Below are 19176 nucleotides of genomic sequence, written 5' to 3' on the forward strand. Positions count from 1 at the left end.
TTAAATCTCCCCAGCATCCATGTCCTACATTAGATTTAAACAACTGTGGCAACATATTATGACTTTCACATACGGTTTGCATACAGATTTTTTTTTTTCTATGACACTTTCCATTTTTATTACAGTCCAACACGTTTAAACATTCTAACATGAAATATATTGTAGAAGAAACTGATTTGAAACTTGAGTAAAACAAAACTATTCCAAGAGACAGGAGTAAAGCTGAACAAATGCTGGACTTTTGCTCCTGTCTTTATGCTCATATCTCTGCAGCATGTTTACTTCCTGCTCTACTTTCATTGATTTAGGCAAATTTATAAAGTAAGAATAATACAGCAGCTTAATAAGTTCACAGAAACAACTAGCCACAGAGAAGTCGGTTTAAATAGTTGTCCTCTGAAGTATCAAAATGGTTTTAATTTTGTGAACATGATATACATGAAAAGAAAACATATTTGTGATTAAAAAAAGAAAAGGTGTTAACATTTTGCATGCAAAGAAACATGCTGTGAGATGTCTGAGGAACAGTTAAAATATCACAGTTTTACAACAACTTAATCTACGTATATATAATGTGATAAGGGCAACCAAATATGATCTGCAATGTTAATATCCTAGCCCAACCGATACTGATTTTTTGGGCTGATGCCAATGCCAATATTAGGGAGTAAAAAATTCCAATATCGATATATTGGCTGATAATCTTACAGAATATATACATGAGCACACATCAGTGCACTGGGAATTTATTATAAAGAACAATGAATAAAAAAAAACGCATAGAACAAAAAAAAAACATATGCATATATTAAATTTGAACTAAGAAAATGGATGAAATATACATAAAATGCTGCCTATAGAACTTTAAAAAAAATATTGGCACGTCGGACAACATATATCTGTGATAGGCCAATATCGGCCAATAATATTGACTGACCTATATATAGGTCAGGCTCTAGTTAATATATTGACTTACAGTAACAAGTAAAGTAAAAGATCATGACTCAGGAATGTTTCACATTACTGTATTGATATGATGCAGATATGCTTTTGCTAGGATGCCAAGTCGAGCATCAAGTGATCACTACATTACACTTTTTCCCATTGCAGAGAGGTTCAGTTGATCTCACACAAAGTCACAGAGCCCTTCTCAAACCAGAAGCCTGGGTAGAGGGGTTGTGTGAATTTGTCACGGAAAGTGTGTATGACGCTCAGCTCTCCAGATGTGACACTGTAATAAGTCAGAGTGCCACCTTCCCAATCCAGAAGTACTGCTATTTTTTGGCAAGGATGCACTTTAATATATTCAGAATCCTTCCCATGCATGGCCTTGTATCCAGTCTTTGAGCAGAGCAGACTCCAGGACTTCTTATTGCATCCTAGGCCACCACTGCTGTCCCATGTTCTACCCACTTCTTTATATGCCACTGTGATGCCGACCGTCCCTCTCCACTCCACCTCCCAGTAGCAGCAGCCTTTCAAGCCCTCCTCACACAACACCTGACTCCTCTTAAACCTGTCCTTGTTTTCAGGTCGTGACACCTTCTCCTCCACATTCTCCACAGTTTTTACTCGTCTGTTCCCTTCAGACAGAACAAGCCTTCTGCTGGCTGTGTTTTCATCAAGTCTCAGAGCGTCATAATCTGATAGAAAAACAAAGAACACATAATTCAGCGTGTTTCATGTTTTTTGTGCAGTCAAAAGACTAAACACATTGACTTGTTTAAATTGTTTTCAAACACCAAAAAAAAAATCAAGATACGTCATATGTCTAAATTAAATGACCAACAATCTTATTTTATTTTATTTTTAGTTTATCATGTCACTGTTTCAACCAAACTATTACAGTGTACACATTATTAGACAAAGGCACATCATCTGACCCTCATTTCAAAATGATCAGATATCAGCTTGGTGTCTTTACTGAAGTGATAAAATATTTGAGATCAGAAAAAGACTTACACTTCTTCGGCCCTGGCTTTAACCGACGTTCTCCACCATGGTCCAAACTGTACAAAATGAGGGAAGAAACAGAAATTTCCAACTTCAATACAATACTTTGAAAAGTATTGATATTTGCTGTTATTCCTAGTACCTGGCAGAGTAGGGGGAGGTGGTTCAATCATGAGTCACCTTCACAACTGCTACCTTACAAACTGTCTTGGGGGTTAACCATAAGACCTCAAATATAAATATGTAATTCCCTACTGTTCTTATACTTTAGAGCAATACAGGTTGCAAAGGCTTTGAAACTGTTTCCATCTTTAGCAGCCTAACAGTGAGTGAGAGGAAGCAGGGCAGCTCGAGTGTTCGGGAGAGATGTATGCGTGTGTGTGTTTGTGTAAGTAGTTCAATGTCAAAGACAAGGAGTAGGAAAGTGCATTTGATATAGAATGAATACAGCAAAAAATGAATGTTGGTACCATTTAAAAATTTTTATTAATTTTTATATATCAAAAAAACAATATTTTAACAAAACAAAATGTTCGACTGGCAAGAAGGAGCACACCCAATTTTACATGACTAAAAGTTTAAAATTAACAGAAGACACTGTGCTTTGAAGAGCAGCTAGCCTGCATATCAGAGTTGTTGATTTGCCAAAAACAGCTGGATTCTGTGGTTGTAGGCAGCACCTCAAAACAAAATGACTACACTGAATCACCACTAACATTGAACAAATCAATAGCTTCTATACATTACTTCCTATTCAAAAAATTAGGCTGCTGAGCTATTAACCTTATCTGCAGTGCTTGTTTAGGCTACTTTTGTACTGAACTGAACGTGACAGCTTGGACTAGCAACAGATGGAACGTACTACTGAACTTAATACAGTCAGATTCAATGCTGAATATAACGTCTGCATGAACGATGATGCAACTGCTTAGCTTAGCTTATTACTAACTACAAAGACACTGACTATAAAACTTTGAACTGAATTGAACTCGATGCGTTTGCGTTAGTGCATAGGTAGTCTCAGTATAACCCACTCCAGGACAAGCAGCTGTACTGTATGTACTGTAGACTTATAAACACATATCCTGACATCTTAACATACCAGAGTGTCTTCAGCTTCATATTTGGATCCTCAGCTATAGCAGAGAGCATCATCACCCCATTGTCTCCAGGGTGATTGTAACTTAGATCCAGGTGTTTCAGGTGGGAAGCTGTGTTGGACTTGAGAGCTGAGACCAGGAAAGAGCAGCCTTTTTCTGTCACCTGACAACCTGACAGCCTGCAGACCACACACACACACACACACACACACACACACACCTTAAGAGATAATTGTGAAAATGTCTCTTTCTGGTTATCACATATACAACAATGACAATGTTGGCAAATTTTGTTTATAAATTTAGAACCCAGATATGTGTCCTGATACATGAAATAATGGATGATGCAAAGTACTCCACAATGTAGGAGAATGAGTCCACTAAGTGTCCTTTCATTGGACATTTGTCAGACAATCAAACATTTATTTTCAGCAGCCATAAATGTCTAAAATAGAAGTTTGATGATGAATTGTGATACTTTGTTGAACTGTGTTAATTAACCTTTTATAGCAGCAATTTATGTTAAAAAAAAAAGTTTGTTTTGTTTTCAATGGGCCCATTTAGCACCTAAATACTGCAGCTATATGGGCTTTATCCTCACTATATGGATATGATTTCTACAACATACATGATTTGTTCATTCACATAGCAAATCAATTCATTATATCCCATCAAAAGTTTTATTTTTATTTTGGTACTTGTTGCCATTAAGGTTTTCATTATTCAACAAAAAATATAAGTTTTTTATTGAGAGTCAAAGGGAAACCGGAAAACTTAATTCAAAAATGCACGTGCAAAGTCTTTAGAGGAGCACTCACTTTCCTTTTTATTCTGTGCTCTAAAGATGCAAATTTACTTTTACCAAAACTTTTGCTGCATTGCTCAATGGGCTTTTTTGCACTTTGGGGTAACTTCAATCTAAACATAGCATCCTCCCATCCCTGATACTGATATTGTGTGGGTTTTCTGTCACTCCTTAAAAACCATAAAATGCATAGCAAATGTAATGTACACTTACTTGAGAATCTCTAGTTTACATTGTAGACTCTTTAGACCATTAGCAAGTTGTTGTACACCTGAATCCAGCAGATCATTATGACTCAGGTCCAGCTCTGTGAGGTTAGAGGAGGCAGACTTGAGGACTGAGGATGACAAACTTTTGCAGGATTTCTCAGAGAGCTCACACCAACTCAGCCTGTGAAAATATCTGTAATTAGAACCCTACCAGAAACATCGGCTATGGCAAAGTCAAAATGTGACACTAGTGGAGCTACAAAAACATCATCCCTCATTTATTCCCAATACTGTTGATTCAAGAACACTCAAGAAAGGAAGCTGCTGTTGTGCTGGCCAACTTTGTTTAATAATTTGGCTTTTTGATATGGCACAGTCTTGCAGAATCTTAACTAATGAAGTTAGCTAGTACTGGTACTGGCCTTGTTTGTTTTATTTGATGGGTTAGGTCACGTGCTGCCAGTGCTGATAACATGGTGGTTAGTTGCATGTGACCCAGAAACTGATGTTAGCCAAACAGTGTTGCTTGCTTCAGAGGATAGTGTTAACTGTGCGCTTGCAGGTAAAGAGGAAGGTGGGACTCTGGTAGCCTTTTCTGTGTCATGGATGACGCTCGATGGAACATGAGTTATTGAGAGGGTTCCTTTCCAATTGTAAGATTATTGGACCTAAATAAACAGGGATGGTGATTGGACTACTGAACAGGTAATAGCATTCGCAGGAAACTGTCTATCAAGCCAGTGGGCCAAGCCAATAGCCTGAACGGATACAATGTATTTTAGATATAAGTTCTGGTTAAGCACATTTTACCATTTGTACTGATAAAACATGAAGCCTACTTGTAGCCCACCCTGCCTACATGGGCAGACACACAAGAGGCCTAAATAAAGCAGATTTTTACCTGCTTCATTTGCCTAAATGTGACTTATTATAAATGCCAGCCCATCATTAGCCCATTTTGGGCCATAAGCAAAATAGCAAACAGACATCAGTTTTGAAGTAAAGATTTACCTTGAATGTTGCATATAGCAACATAACAAAATCATATTTGCAAGAAAGATCACTTTTAAAAGTACTTACAAAGTAGTTTTTGAGACTTTGACCACCGGCAACATTCCTAGAAGAACTTTCTCTGATTTCAGGTACTTTTTCAGATCAAACACATCAAGGTTCTCATCTGATGTCAGCAGAACAAAAGTCAGAGCTGACCATTGGGAGGCAGAAAAATTTTCAAATGCCTGTGTTTCTGAGTTCAGGTACTTTTTGACTTCTTCCACAAGAGAGTGGTCATTCAGCTCATTCAGACAGTGAAACAGATTGAAGTTTTTGTCTGCATCACTGATCTCTTCCCCAATCTTCCCTTTGATGTACTCAATTGTTTCATTGTTGGTCTTGTTGTTATTTCCTGTCTTTTGCAGCAGTTCTTTCAGTAGAGTCTGATTAGTCTCAAGAGAAAGTCCAAGCAGGAAGCGGAGAAACAGATCCCACTCTCCATTTTTGCTATCTAAGGCCTTGTCCACTGCTGTCTTGTAGAGGTCTGATTGGTTTGGTTGATCTGGTTTGATAAGCAGATTTTCACCTGTGTTATCAAATGTGTGAAAGACATAAAAAGCTGCCAGGAACTCTTGAATGCTTAAGTGTACAAAGCCGAACAATTTCTGTTGGTACAGCCCACGGCCTTCTTGTTTGATTTGAGTGAATAATCCTGAGAAGACTGCAGTTTCTGTGATGTCAATCCCACACTCTGTTAGGTGTTCTTCACTGAAGAGAAGGTTTCCTTTTTCTAGCTCTTCGAAAGCCAGTTTCCCCAAAGATAGGACTGTTTCCTTGTTCCTTGTATTCCAGCATGAATCTGTCTCATCTCCACCATACTTCACATTAGCCTGCCTGCATTGCAACAGAAGAAAATGTATGTACATGTCAGTCAGAGTCATGGGCATCCGCTCTTCTTGGTTTCGGCTCAAAAAGTCCTCCAGAACCTTTGCAGTGATCCAACAGAAGACCGGGATGTGACACATGATATAAATGCTCCTTGACTTCTTCACATGTGAGAGGATCTTTTCAGCCAGATCCTTATCACTGAATCTCTTCCTGAAATATTCCTCCTTCTGCTCATCATTGAATCCTCGCACTTCTGTAACCCGGTCAACTTTATCAGCAGGGATATCGTTGGATGCAGCAGGTCGGGAGGTGATCCAGATTTGAGCTTTAGGAAGAAGGTTTCCCCGGATGAGGTTTGTCAGCAGAACATTCACGGATGTTGGCTTTCTCACATCTGTCCAATCCTTACTTTTGGAGAAGTCAAGATCTAGGCGACATTCATCAAGGCCATCCAGGACAATCAGAATTTGGTACTTGTTATAGTCGATTATTTCTGATGTCTCCATAGCTGGGAAGAACTGATGAATGAGATCCTCTAAACTACGTTCGTTCTCTTTTATCAAATTCAGCTCCCGGAAAGGAAAGGGAAATGTATAATATATGTTTTTGTTGGCCGTACCCTCAGCCCAGTCCAGCATGTACTTCATTGAGGCAAATGTTTTGCCAATGCCTGCCACTCCAGTTGTTAGCACTATTCTGATGAGTTTATTTTCTCCAGATGCAGGTTTGAAGATGTCATGATATTTAATGTCTGTGTCTTCTCTCACTGGTTTAGACTTTGCATCTTGAACCTGTCTGGATTCATGCTGACGATTGACGTCTCCCCTCTCACCCTCTACAATGTAGAGATCTGTGTAGATCTCGTTCAGTAGGGCAGATATTTTCTGTCTATCAATCCCCTCAGACACAAGATTAAATTGCTCCTTCAGCTGAGATTTGAGTTTCCGTTGACTAACGGCATCAGGCTTCTCTGTAAGAAAACATTTTTAAGTTATTGTGGACAGAAATTAGCCAATAGTTGTGATTAAATGTTTGGGCAGTTTATTAAATCTTAACCTTAGCACCAAGGATTAAGTGTTTTTGTTGTATTTGTTTTGTTGGGTACACTATATTTAAAACATGGTTTAAGTTAAGTAGTTTTAGTGAGATGTAGGTTATAGGTCATTTATAGGTATAGGTGTACCATGCTACCAGGTTTGAGAATGCCACAGTAGTGATCTGAGCAAATGGACTCATATGCATTCTAAATGTTGTTTTGTAGTTTTTCTGGTGTTAAAGCATTTGAGAATCATCTTAAAAGGAAGCTGAATATGAGCAACATGAACAGTGTTGGGCATGTTACATGAAAAAAGCGATCACTGGGGGTGGGGTGGTTAAGTGAAGAGAGAGATAACATTTTACTTAAGTTGCCGATATGCTCGTTACTATTAGTGCAACAAAACCTTTGTGAATAGAAAGCCCATAAGTCCTGTGTAAACCACCTGTTCAACAATCATAAACATGTAGGAAAGTGATATTTTCAACTGCTTTGCCTACAGTGTCCCATCCACTGCCGGTATGGTTTACACAACCACAGCACATCACAAGGAAAGCTGTCTGTATGTAGCATAACTGTTTATCTGACTTTGCAAATTCTTGTAAACTTAGTTACTGGCTGAGAAAAACAAGTACCTCCCCCTCTCTACCAGCGGTACCTGCAGGCAGTGAATCACATCAGCAGCAGGTTGTAATAATGAAAAGGAAAAACTACGAAATCAGGAGATTAACGGGAGTAATTACCAATCAGGAGCACAGCGGGACAAAGGGTTAAAAACAGGGAGACTGCCGTGAAAATCGTGAGTGTTGGCAGGTATGCCCTGTGCTCCCCATTGTGTTGCTGCTTACAACTGTCTCTCTCCCTATATATATATATATATATATATATATATATATATACATGATAATGAAGCATAGCAAAAGTTCAGTCAAGTATCTTTTGCTTTCTCTCTCTGCTTTTTATTATCTCACGCATGCTCACTTATAATTTCCTTGCTGTTATTCCATGGTAGTCAATTAAGACATCAGCTGTTCACGTCTAACCAATAGCACAGTAACACACCTTCATTTGTCAGCCTATGATAATGAGGCTGCCTTTTAAAATATGTTTTCTCCCTCTCTGCCTTAGTGCTTTCATGGTGCCATTTTGCATGCTCCACCACCTCCCCGCCACCGCCCGAGTCTTCGCAGATTGATCAGTGCATTGCCTTCTCAACCTCATCAGCCTTAATAGTCTCAGCAGAAGTCATCAGCCACCACCACCAGTGTCTGGACTCTATGGGGGGATTTATCTAAAGTACAGGTGTTTTCCCATATTGCCAGATGGCAACTGAATGAAAATTTAATGGGAAAAAAATGTACCATTACAAAGCTGTAGGTGTGGAGGGACTCTCGAATTTTAAACTCTTAATTTGGTGGTTTTACAAGCAGCTATCTGGGTGTGCATTAATTTACAACAAAGCGGTCTGTTGAAGGGGACATGAGATGGGAGTCATGTCTTTTAAAGCAGAGATGGGGAATGGTTGTGGAACCACCTTATTCAGTTGCCAGAGGAAAGACTGAAAAAGATCTTTAACTGGGATTGAGCACACAATTATCCTTTTGAGCGTTTTTGGATATTTCTTGGCCACTTTGACTTTGATTGCACACTTATTTATGCAGCTTTGACAGCCTTAATCTACTTTTATAAGCTTACCTTGTATTTGTGTCTTCCTGTCAACAAATTCATCAGGCAGCTTTTCAGCACCTGAAGGTCGGGAGGTTATCCAGAGCTGAGCAGAAGGAAGCAGGTTTCCTCTGATGAGGTTTGTCAGTAGCACATCCACTGAGGCTGGCTCTCCAATATCTGTCAAGGGGTCATTGTTGTCAAAGTCAAGAGGAAGTTCACAGGCGTCCAAACCATCCAGAACAAACAGAACTTTGAAATCTGCATAGTTAGAGATTACAGATTCTTTGGTTTCCTCAAAGAAATCATTTAGAAGTCCAAACAAACTGACTCTTTTCTCTTTTATCGAATTTAGCTCTGAGAAACTGAGAGGAAATATAACCTCTAGATCATCTTTGGCTTTGCCAAACACTGACATTGTTGACTTGATAAGCCGAGTGAAAAATGAAGACTCATTTTTAGCCCACTCTTGTATGAATTTCTGTGCATGGAAGGACTTTCCAATACCAGCTTCTCCAGTGGTCAGCACGGTTCTAACTTTTTGATCATTTTCACGTTTGAAGATTTTAGATATTGAATTCACTCGTGTCACTGATTTCCCCACAGTCCGTCCAGTTTTCTCTTCATCATTGATCTCTCCACTTCTGTCTTCTTCCATGATGTGTTCTGTGTTTTTCTGGTTAGGATGATTCTTGTCTTCATCTTGAGTCTTTTCTTGAAATCTTTTCTTCAGGTTTGATACCAGCTGTTGCTGCCGCCGCTTCAAGGTCTCTGAATAACCACAACAAAGTTAAGCACATTATTGATGATGAAGGATAAATGCAGCATGAATCAATTATCTTTAACAATGATGGTCAGGACAAACAAAACATTTGAGGTTCCACATTGGGCTTCAGAAAACAGTGATCAACATTTTTCACCATTTTCTGAAATTTTATAGACCAAACAATGAATCAATTAATCAATAATCAAAATAATCGTTTGCAGCCCTACATAAAAGTGATTGTTTTAATAGGCCAAAATGAGATTACAGTACAACAAAATAATACCAATTTAAGATTTTAAAGTAACCAGTGTTTAAAAAAAAATTTCACTCTTGGTTTCTAATGAAATTAATCTCAGTAAAGTTTATCAAATGTTTGAAATAATATTACAATTTGTCATGTATACCATCATTTGTAATATTTAATTAAAATCATATTTCCCAGTCTTACCAAAATAATGACATGATACAGATCACAAAATGTGAGTGATCAAAAGGAGTACGAGCCATGAAAATATATTATTGTCATAGTTTCCTACCTTGACATTCTGTCACTTTGTGAATATATTTCATAGGAATCTTGTCGACTCCTGAAGGTTGAGAGATGATCCAGAGACGAGCAGAGGGAAGCAAATTCCCCTTGATGAGGTTTGTTAGCAGCACATCCATTGAGGCTCGTTCTTTCATATCAGACAAGTCCTCGTTCTTTTCAAAGTCAAGAGGAAGTTCACATTTTTCCAAGCCATCAAGGACAAAGACTATTTCACATTTATCATAGGAGCAAACTACTGGTTGTTCGATGCTGGTGAAGTAATAGAGTAAACTCTCCATGCTTTGAACTTCATCTCTCAGCTCGCTGAAATTAAGTGGGACAATAAAGTCTATGTTTTTGTTGGATTTCCCATTTGCCCAGTCGACCATGAACAGCCTTGTTTGAAATGTTTTACCAACACCAGCCTCTCCCTTCATTAGTACTGTTCGCACTTTGTTTTTCTTTGAACCATAAAATATATCATCGTATGTTTGTACTAATTTGTGATTACGTTCCTTCTTTTTCACCCATAGTTCTGTATTAGTCTGATGTTGACTCAGTTCCTCTTTATAATCTTCAAGGATTCTCTTCTTTTGGTCTGCTGTGAATTTGTGTTTGGCATCTTTCTCTGAGAAAATACAACAGATATGATCAAGACCACTCAAAGAAAGCAGTACACATTAATTGCAATAAATTCACGCTCAACAATATGATGGCAGCTATAGTGTCATATCATTGTCATATTGGATTATACCTTCAATTAAAGCCCAGAGAGGAAATTAGCAATAGGAATTTGAAATGTATCAATGAAAATACAATATTTTACTTTTGAAATTTTAATTCCTCTGTCAAACATACTGACTTTAAGCCTGATTGAATCTGCGTGTTGTTCCTTGTTTGAATACCTAAGTCTTTGCTGAAGTTGGGGCTGGAGAGAGAGACATCCACAGACTGGTCAGTTTTCATGGAAGCGCTGCTGACTTGTGTCTGTGACACAGGTGGGCTGCAACACAGAAAAAACTATTTTAGAATGTTTCTGTCGATACAAAAAAATATTTTAGTGTTAAAGGATGTGGCTGACAATTTTCTATATTTTTCTTATTGTCAACAAATCTCGTGTGCAGAGCCAAACCAACAATGAACTCATCCTACTTGCAAGTATTGTGATTGTATCCAAAGTCTGATACATCGTATTCCTCTGTGCCGCAGACCTCCGTGGTTGTCCAAAACTATTATAATACGTGAATGAGCCACACCCTATGGTCACACAGCTGCACTGGGTAACATGTTCCTTCGTCCATGAATAGTTTGGTTACCATAGCTTGTTTAGAAACAGCTCCAAAGAGTAAACATAGTGATAAGATAGTAACCTGCCACTGTGCATGCGCAATGTGGTTCTGTTTACAGAGCTTCGCTAGCTTGTTGTACTACATAACACAACCTCTTGACTTTGTACTTAAGTTCTTTAATAAATTTATCATGTAGTCAAAATCAAGAGGTTTTGTTATGTAGCTAGCGAAGCTCTGTAAACAAAATTGTGTTCCTGTGCATGTGTGGTGTCCGTCATACCAGGATCCTCTCTCCTGAGGTGTGAAGAGCTGGGGCCTGTTTCAGAAAGTGGGTTTAGTGAAAACTAAACTTTGTTCACCCTGATATGAGGGAAACTCTGGGTTTTAGGTTGCAGAAAGAGAGCTAACTTAAACTTGGGGTCAGTTACCGCAGTAACTGACTCTGTGAAGCTAACCTGTTCGCTGGTAGGTTTTATTCAACAAACCCGAAGTTTCTCTCTGTCTCCTCCCTCTTACAGAGCCAGACACTCTGTTTCATTTCCTCATTCATTCAGTTAATATCAAAGTGCATTCATTAGCAGAGGTTCACTATCTGTCAGAATCTAAATCCTGGTTGGATATTAGTTTAATTACTCAGGACTTTCTAAAGTTACCGCTTTTATGTGCATCAGTCAAACAGCGTTTTTTCTCTCACATTCAAATATTACACAGTGTGAATTCACCCTCAGCTCAGAATAAAACCTCAGCATGTCCTTCTATTATAACACTGTGACTCTGTCAGTTTGTTAAAGCAGCTCCTGACCTGAAATCTTTATTGCACATAATGTGTAATCTCAGTTTAAATTGAAACAATCTGTATGAAGCTTTAGACATGTGGGATCAATGAATAATGATCTCTATCACTCATGATGTGATTGGTCGCACTGATGCAACATCCATCCTATAATATTGTAGATTATATGTTAATATGCTTAGTGAGCAGGATTATGGTGCGGCTGCAGAATGTAGTTTAAAAGTGAGATTTTTAAATAGGGAGCATAATCTTAATGTGTTTTAACAGCATTTCAGTGACAATGTTTAAATTTGCTACATTTGTTGAAGCAGCTGAAATAAAGTCACTGAATGTTGTTGAGCTGAGATACAAATAGATGTCTAACAATTTAAAATATTCTGTATTTTCACCTCGACACCTTTTCAAGTACAAATCAACAAACACATTATTACTGATCAGACTGTGAGCTTATGTAACGGAGTTAGTGATTCCACTTGTCATAACTAAACATCTTGCCATGTTTTGTTATTGAATACGCACTGAATCTAATTCATTATTAGTTACCCAACTCTTTTAATATTATGTTATTTACTTTGTTACTCTTACAATGTGTAAGCTACTACAGAGTCCTATTTTTGAGCGTGTACTTTGAACACCTCTTGAACGGACCCTTGCAGACTTTGCGGGTGCACCCCGTGTTCGGTCACCAGTCTGCTATGCCCGGTGCCAGTGGTAGGTCGACTTGTACTAAGCTCCGTTCATGTTTTATGGGTAAAAGTGTGTGTTATTTGAATGATATGTTGAGAGTAACCACAAGTGTTGGTAACAACGTGGGTGTGTGTAATATACGTGTAGTAATTTATTGAACCGGTTATCGGTGATCTTGCTAGCTCAACGTTAGCTTGTAGCTACTGCTTGTGATGCAACTGGATATCAGCAACGAGCGATTCATTTTGTTTTGTTTCAGTGTGTATTTTCTGCAACTGCTGCTGTGAGAGTTGTACTAGAGCTAATGCCATTGTGTTTGTTACCAGAATAAATCCGGGTCAGAGCTGAGAAGTGACTGTGTGCGTGTCATCCTTAACACAACGCAAGAGAGAGTACACCACTGCTACACTTACAGTCATGTCTCTGTCTTTGACCTATATATGTTTTAAATCTTTAACTCTATTTTTCATCTTCAGTTGCTGCCTCCTGTGTTTTGTCCATCAGATTAAAGCTGAACAAATATTTTTAAAATGTAATGTAGCTGCAGCCTGATACAGCCAGATTCCACTTTATCATCATTCAGGAAATGTAAGTCTGATAAATGATGAATTAATAGACAACACTCAATAAAATGTTATTTTTTTGACTTATTGACATTTTCCCCATTTATCTTTTTTTAAAGATAAATGTGCAGCGTCCGCACACACATGCGTTCATATCTCTACGTCCACTGGATTAAAATGGAGGCTCTGCCTTTTATTTACCTGTTGCCATGGTGACTCATAGTATCAGGGCTCCATTGATGATACGTGATTCCAGCTGTTCTAAAATTGAAAACTCTGAGTTTCCCATCTCGGGGTTCATCAACTCAGGGTTAGACCATGGCTGTATAAAGAGAACTGGATACAGGAAGAGGCCAGACTTTGAAGCAAATTTGACATAGCGGCCAAACCGTGTAATTACAATGTTACGTGATGCACACTGGCCCAAAAAGACTTTTTCCAATAGACTTACATTGTGAAAGAGACATCTGTAAATCAGTGGATACATTTTTTTGAGCGTCACAACCCCCGCGAAATGACTTGTCTCACCATCAGAATTGAAGCCATTTGGTCTGATCACATTTCAAAAGCCTAGAAGAGCCGCATGATAGAATTGTTTTATCCCCATTCAAGTTAGCCGGAGGGCTAAACTGGAAGTAGCCGCCTCGGCCAGCGAAAGTCACTAGTGCGCATACTCTATGGGCCGCACAATGCAGAAGATCCAGGTACTTTCATACCCAGAAGTCGATTTTTTTTTTTTTGCTTAATGCGCCACTGAGCATCTTTCGTAGGAATGAACGAGGCCCTGCCTCCAACGCTGTATCCAGTTCTCTTTATACATCCATGGGTTAGACTCAGAGTTTGTTGAACCTGCTCTCTGAAACAGGCCCCTGTACTGTTATGCTGTTTTGACTATAGAGTGTCGCCGTACCTGGCGTGAGTCTCGAGAGATTTGTAAAACATGACCTTGAGATATATCAACACGTTCTCATCCCATGGGTCTCATCCCCAACTCGTCAAATACTGCCACCTGGTCAGTGGCCCGACACTTCAAACTATGACGCTCTAGGTACCCCTTTAGCGTCAGTTCGGCACGTGTAGGGCTGTTCAATAGATATCAATGATGTAGTGTTCCAGTCGAAAGTATGCCATCTTTTCTTTTCCCTTGAAGTTCATAGACCAACGTAAGAGCTTGTGGCCACTCTCGACTGGTGCTAAACTCCCATCATAGCCTACTCTCTCTGTTCATTCTTATCACTTGTTTCTCTCCTTGTGCTCTGTGTTAGTGTTTCTGTACTGTTTACTCCTTTTTTACTGTCAGTTCCCACTCATAACATACATACAGTGTCTTTTCAAAATACGTTACATTTCCATGTTGTGTTCCATGTTTCCACAGGAAACAAAATAAGAACAATATAACAAATACATTACAAGTGCAAACTTTACACATGTGAAGGTTACACATGCGCACGGGGACGAGACCGCATCTAATCTAGGCGACAATGGAATATAATACATTATATATTTTAAAAATAGGGATTTTCTTAAGCCCCCGCTACAGTGAGGCAAAATTACAGCAGATAATAGGCTTATAGGCTATTATTTGTATGTCTCTAATCACGGTGGTGCATGCTGGGTAATGTTGTTTGTTTTGGAGGAGGACTTTTATAATACAGCAATGGCTGACATTGATAAATATATAAAACGTGCTATGATCGTGTTCGATTAATCAACCAACCAATTTTAACCTTGTATAACTTAATTCAATTCCGGTGTAAGTGGTCTCATATTTAAAGAAACGGATGTTCGGCCCGCCTTTACGGAAATATGCAGTCACAGCAGGGCTTTCTTTCTTCAGATAACACAAATAAACAGGCCCAACACGAATGGAATGATCATCTATGTCTATATGCAGACTCCTAATTTTTATTTAATCGAAAAACTGTGACCCTGTAATTTTTGTAAATAAAGTGCTTTTGTTCTAAACAGTAGTGCGTTGACGTCATTGTATGTGACAACCCGTTCTCATCAACTACCACCGCTTTCACATTCACAGGTGAGAAATAGTAATGCATTCACCAGTGGTTGCTGAAAAGGCTAACAGTTGTTTTTGCCTGTGTATGTGCGTGTGTGTTCATGTGCGCATGTGTGTAGGAGAGAGAAGAGGTAAAAGTCACCTGGCTGCCTTGCGCCTCATGGTAAGAACTCAGCACTTTGGTCAGCTTTGGCTGTTTTTAAAACACTGTGCAGCAGTGTGGATACCAAGCAGATAAAATGCAGCAGCAAATTCAAGGGGAAAATGTAATACATAATGAAGTGAGAAAATCCATTAACAATGATTTCAAGCTGCAAAAATTGTGGGGACACCTACCCAGCCAACAATACCCAGCTTTTGGACAACAATGTCACAACTGCAAGAAGCACAACCACTTCAAAAAGCAAAGCAGATCTGCAAAACTGGAAATCAAGCAGACAGGTGAATCAGCTTCCAGCTGAAACAGATTCAGACAGTGAAGACACATTCACCATTGAAGGTCTGTCATTACACAATGATAATGACATAAACTTTGTGCAAACTGATGATGACAATTACAAAAAGGAAGGACATTGCACTGTGACAGTTAATGACAACACCAATAAGTTAAAAGTAGACACAGGGGCCAAATGTAATGTTTCCCTTGACACATACAAAGTCATGAGGCACACTGAAAAACTGTACAAGCCACACAAGCAACTTAAACTTGTTGCTTTAGGAGGAGCTATGATCAAACGATTGGTGCAGTGACTCTACATTGCAGACTAAGTCAGCAGCCATACAACCTGCAATTTCAAGGTGTGAATGAAAGTGTACAATCCATTCTAGGCCTGCAGGATAGCCGAAGGATGAAGCTGGCCACCTTCAGCAAAGAGGTAAACCACACAGACACTGTTTAGGATCAAACTCTGTCACAGAGTGTTTGAGGAATATGCAGATGTATTCAGAGATGAAGTTGGCAACTTACCTGTGACTTACTTGCTCAATGAAAGTGAATCCAAATGCGCAGAGCACAGAAACACTGCTGCTATGCTAAGACCAGCAAACCACTAGCTCCACTAAGACCAAACCAAGTGGTAAGACTCCAAACACAAACAGGGCATGACAAAATGGGAGTAGTAAGGAGAAAGTGTGGTGAGCCACATTCGTACGTCTGAAGGAAAAGGAATACAGACACAACCAACATCACATTCTGCCAGTTATGGAGCCACAGCCTCCAAAGCCCATCACACAAGCAAATGAACCAGATGTGTCACAACACACATCTGAACCACAGATGGAAAAAACATAAATGACTGAAAAACCTGATAACGCTGAACATACACAGGACAATGTCAAAACAAACAAGTGCTGAAAAGACTCCCAATACAGCATTACAGGTAAGTCTGTAGAGGCAATTTTATCCACTGTCTTGACAAAAGCTATATAGGAAGTATTGTACCACTGTCATGTCTGGTAAGATATATGAAGCTACAACCAGGAGTTTGTTAGCTTAGTTTAGCACAAAGAGTCAAGATGGGGAAGCCGCTCTGTACAAAGGTAACAAAATCAGCCTCTCAGCACCTCTAAAGCTCACTAATTAAATTGTTATATCTTATTTGTTTAATCCATACAAAAACTGAACATCCTGCTGTTTAGGTGCAGATAACCTCCTGGCTTCACAGGTGGTTTTTGAACATAATGACTTGGTTGTTTTAACGTTTTTAACATTATTGTTGAACTTCAAGATGGAATTTACATTATTTCTCTTTCTATGTCAAAGTCATCCTCTTCAGTTTGTCTTCTCTCTGCCACCAAATCTCTCTGTATCAAAGCCCCAACAAAGTAAGTTATCTTACCCCGACAAGCTGAGAGGGTCATCCCTGGATCTGTCACTTTTCATGGAAACAAAGCTGTCCACAGGAGAGACTGGTCTTTTTTTCTTATGCGACCTTTAACATAAGTTTAAAAATTGTTTTTTACAATTCCAAACTTTAACCATTTTAAAATCTTTAACATTTGTTTTAGCTTCACAGTGAAATTATTTCTCTGTATATGTCAAAGTTATTCTGTTCAGTTCATTTTCTCTGTCTCCAAATCTCTCTGTATCAAACATCCAACATTAGCAAATTAAACATCCAGTGCACCCAGTGAAACATGCTGGAGAGACTGATTTTTCTGTATCAAACTATCTTTAACAGAGATGTTAAAATGCTTTAAATGCTCAGTTACATCATCACATTGAAATTATTTCTCTGTATATGTCAAAGTTATTCTGTTCAGTTCATTTTCTCTGTCTCCAGATCTCTCTGTATCAAACATCCAACATTAGGAAATTATCTTACCCCGATACTCCTTTACTGAAGCTGAGAGGGTCATCCCTGGATCTGTCACTTTTCATGGAAACATTGCTGTTTGCAGGAGAGACTGGTCTTTCTTGCTCATGCGACCTTTAACATAGGTTTAAAAATTGTTTTTTACAATTCCAAACTTTAACAATTTTAAAATCTTTAATATTTGTTTTAGCTTCACAGTGAAATTATTTGTCAAAGTTATTCTGTTCAGTTCATTTTCTCTGTCTCCAGATCTCTCTGTATCAAACATCCAACATTAGGAAATTATCTTACCCCGATACTCCTTTACTGAAGCTGAGAGGGTCATCCCTGGATCTGTCACTTTCCATGGAAACATTGCTGTTCGCAGGAGAGACTGGTCTGTTTTTCTTATGCGACCTTTAACATAGGTTTAAAAATTGTTTTTTACAATTCCAAACTTTAACAATTTTAAAATCTTTAACATTTGTTTTAGCTTCACAGTGAAATTATTTCTCTGTATATGTCAAAGTTATTCTGTTCAGTTCATTTTCTCTGTCTCCAAATCTCTCTGTATCAAACATCCAACATTAGCAAACTAAACATCCAGTGCACCCAGTGAAACATGCTGGAGAGACTGATCTTTCTGTATCAAACTATCTTTAACACAGATGTTAAAATGCTTTAGATGCTCAGTCACATCATCACATTGAAATTATTTCTCTGTATATGTCAAGTTATTCTGTTCAGTTCATTTTCTCTGTCTCCAGATCTCTCTGTATCAAACATCCAACATTAGGAAATTATCTTACCCCGATACTCCTTTACTGAAGCTGAGAGGGTCATCCCTGGATCTGTCACTTTTCATGGAAACATTGCTGTTTGCAGGAGAGACTGGTCTTTCTTGCTCATGCGACCTTTAACATAGGTTTAAAAATTGTTTTTTACAATTCCAAACTTTAACAATTTTAAAATCTTTAACATTTGATTTAGCTTCACAGTGAAATTATTTCTCTGTATATGTCAAAGTTATTCTGTTCAGTTCATTTTCTCTGTCTCCAGATCTCTCTGTATCAAACATCCAATTCCATTAGGAAATTAAACATCCAGTGCACCCAGTGAAACATGCTGGAGAGACTGATCTTTCTTTCTCAAACTATCTTTAACAGAGATTTTAAAATGCTTTACAGGCTCAGTCACACCAGCTTTTAAAGAACAAAATGTCACAACAAAATCAGTTCATTTCAATGAAATCACTGTGATCAGCATATCCACTCACACAGGTGAAGAGCAAAAAGTTTAACATCACTTTAGAGTTTTCTAGCTTAACTTTGACCATGTCATTTACTTAACAATAGTAAATACTGTATTATTCACCATGTACTTTATATGACTTGACCTTCACATTGTAGTGACATGAGACTGAGCAGATTTAAAAGTTTCACTCACTTGTCAGTTGATGTGTGACTGCCTTGTTCCTCAGACATATTGGTTTTACAGGAAGTGAGGCTGAATACAACGGTGGTTGTATGTTGTTCCTTTCTAAGAGAATTACATTATTTGCAGCTCCTTGTCTTTTTCACAAAGCTGTAGTC

The 19176-nt window shown here is 38.5% G+C and overlaps 1 protein-coding gene across 1 annotated transcript; it reads right to left on the reverse strand.

Moving 5' to 3' along the window:
• Nucleotides 1-837: 837 nt before the first annotated feature.
• LOC121895070 lies at nt 838-19176 on the reverse strand. Its single transcript, XM_042407899.1, has 13 exons — nt 19031-19176; nt 18394-18498; nt 17897-18001; nt 17615-17719; nt 17129-17221; nt 10850-10947; nt 9952-10572; nt 8680-9420; nt 5148-6918; nt 4072-4248; nt 3056-3232; nt 1963-2009; nt 838-1643 (listed from the first exon to the last, which is right to left on the reverse strand). Exons 1-13 carry the CDS (start codon nt 19066-19068, stop codon nt 1117-1119), a joined length of 4605 nt encoding a protein of 1534 aa, XP_042263833.1. The 5' UTR covers nt 19069-19176; the 3' UTR covers nt 838-1116.

Source organism: Thunnus maccoyii, chromosome 4 (assembly GCF_910596095.1).
Source record: "Thunnus maccoyii chromosome 4, fThuMac1.1, whole genome shotgun sequence".
Lineage (NCBI taxonomy): Eukaryota > Metazoa > Chordata > Actinopteri > Scombriformes > Scombridae > Thunnus > Thunnus maccoyii.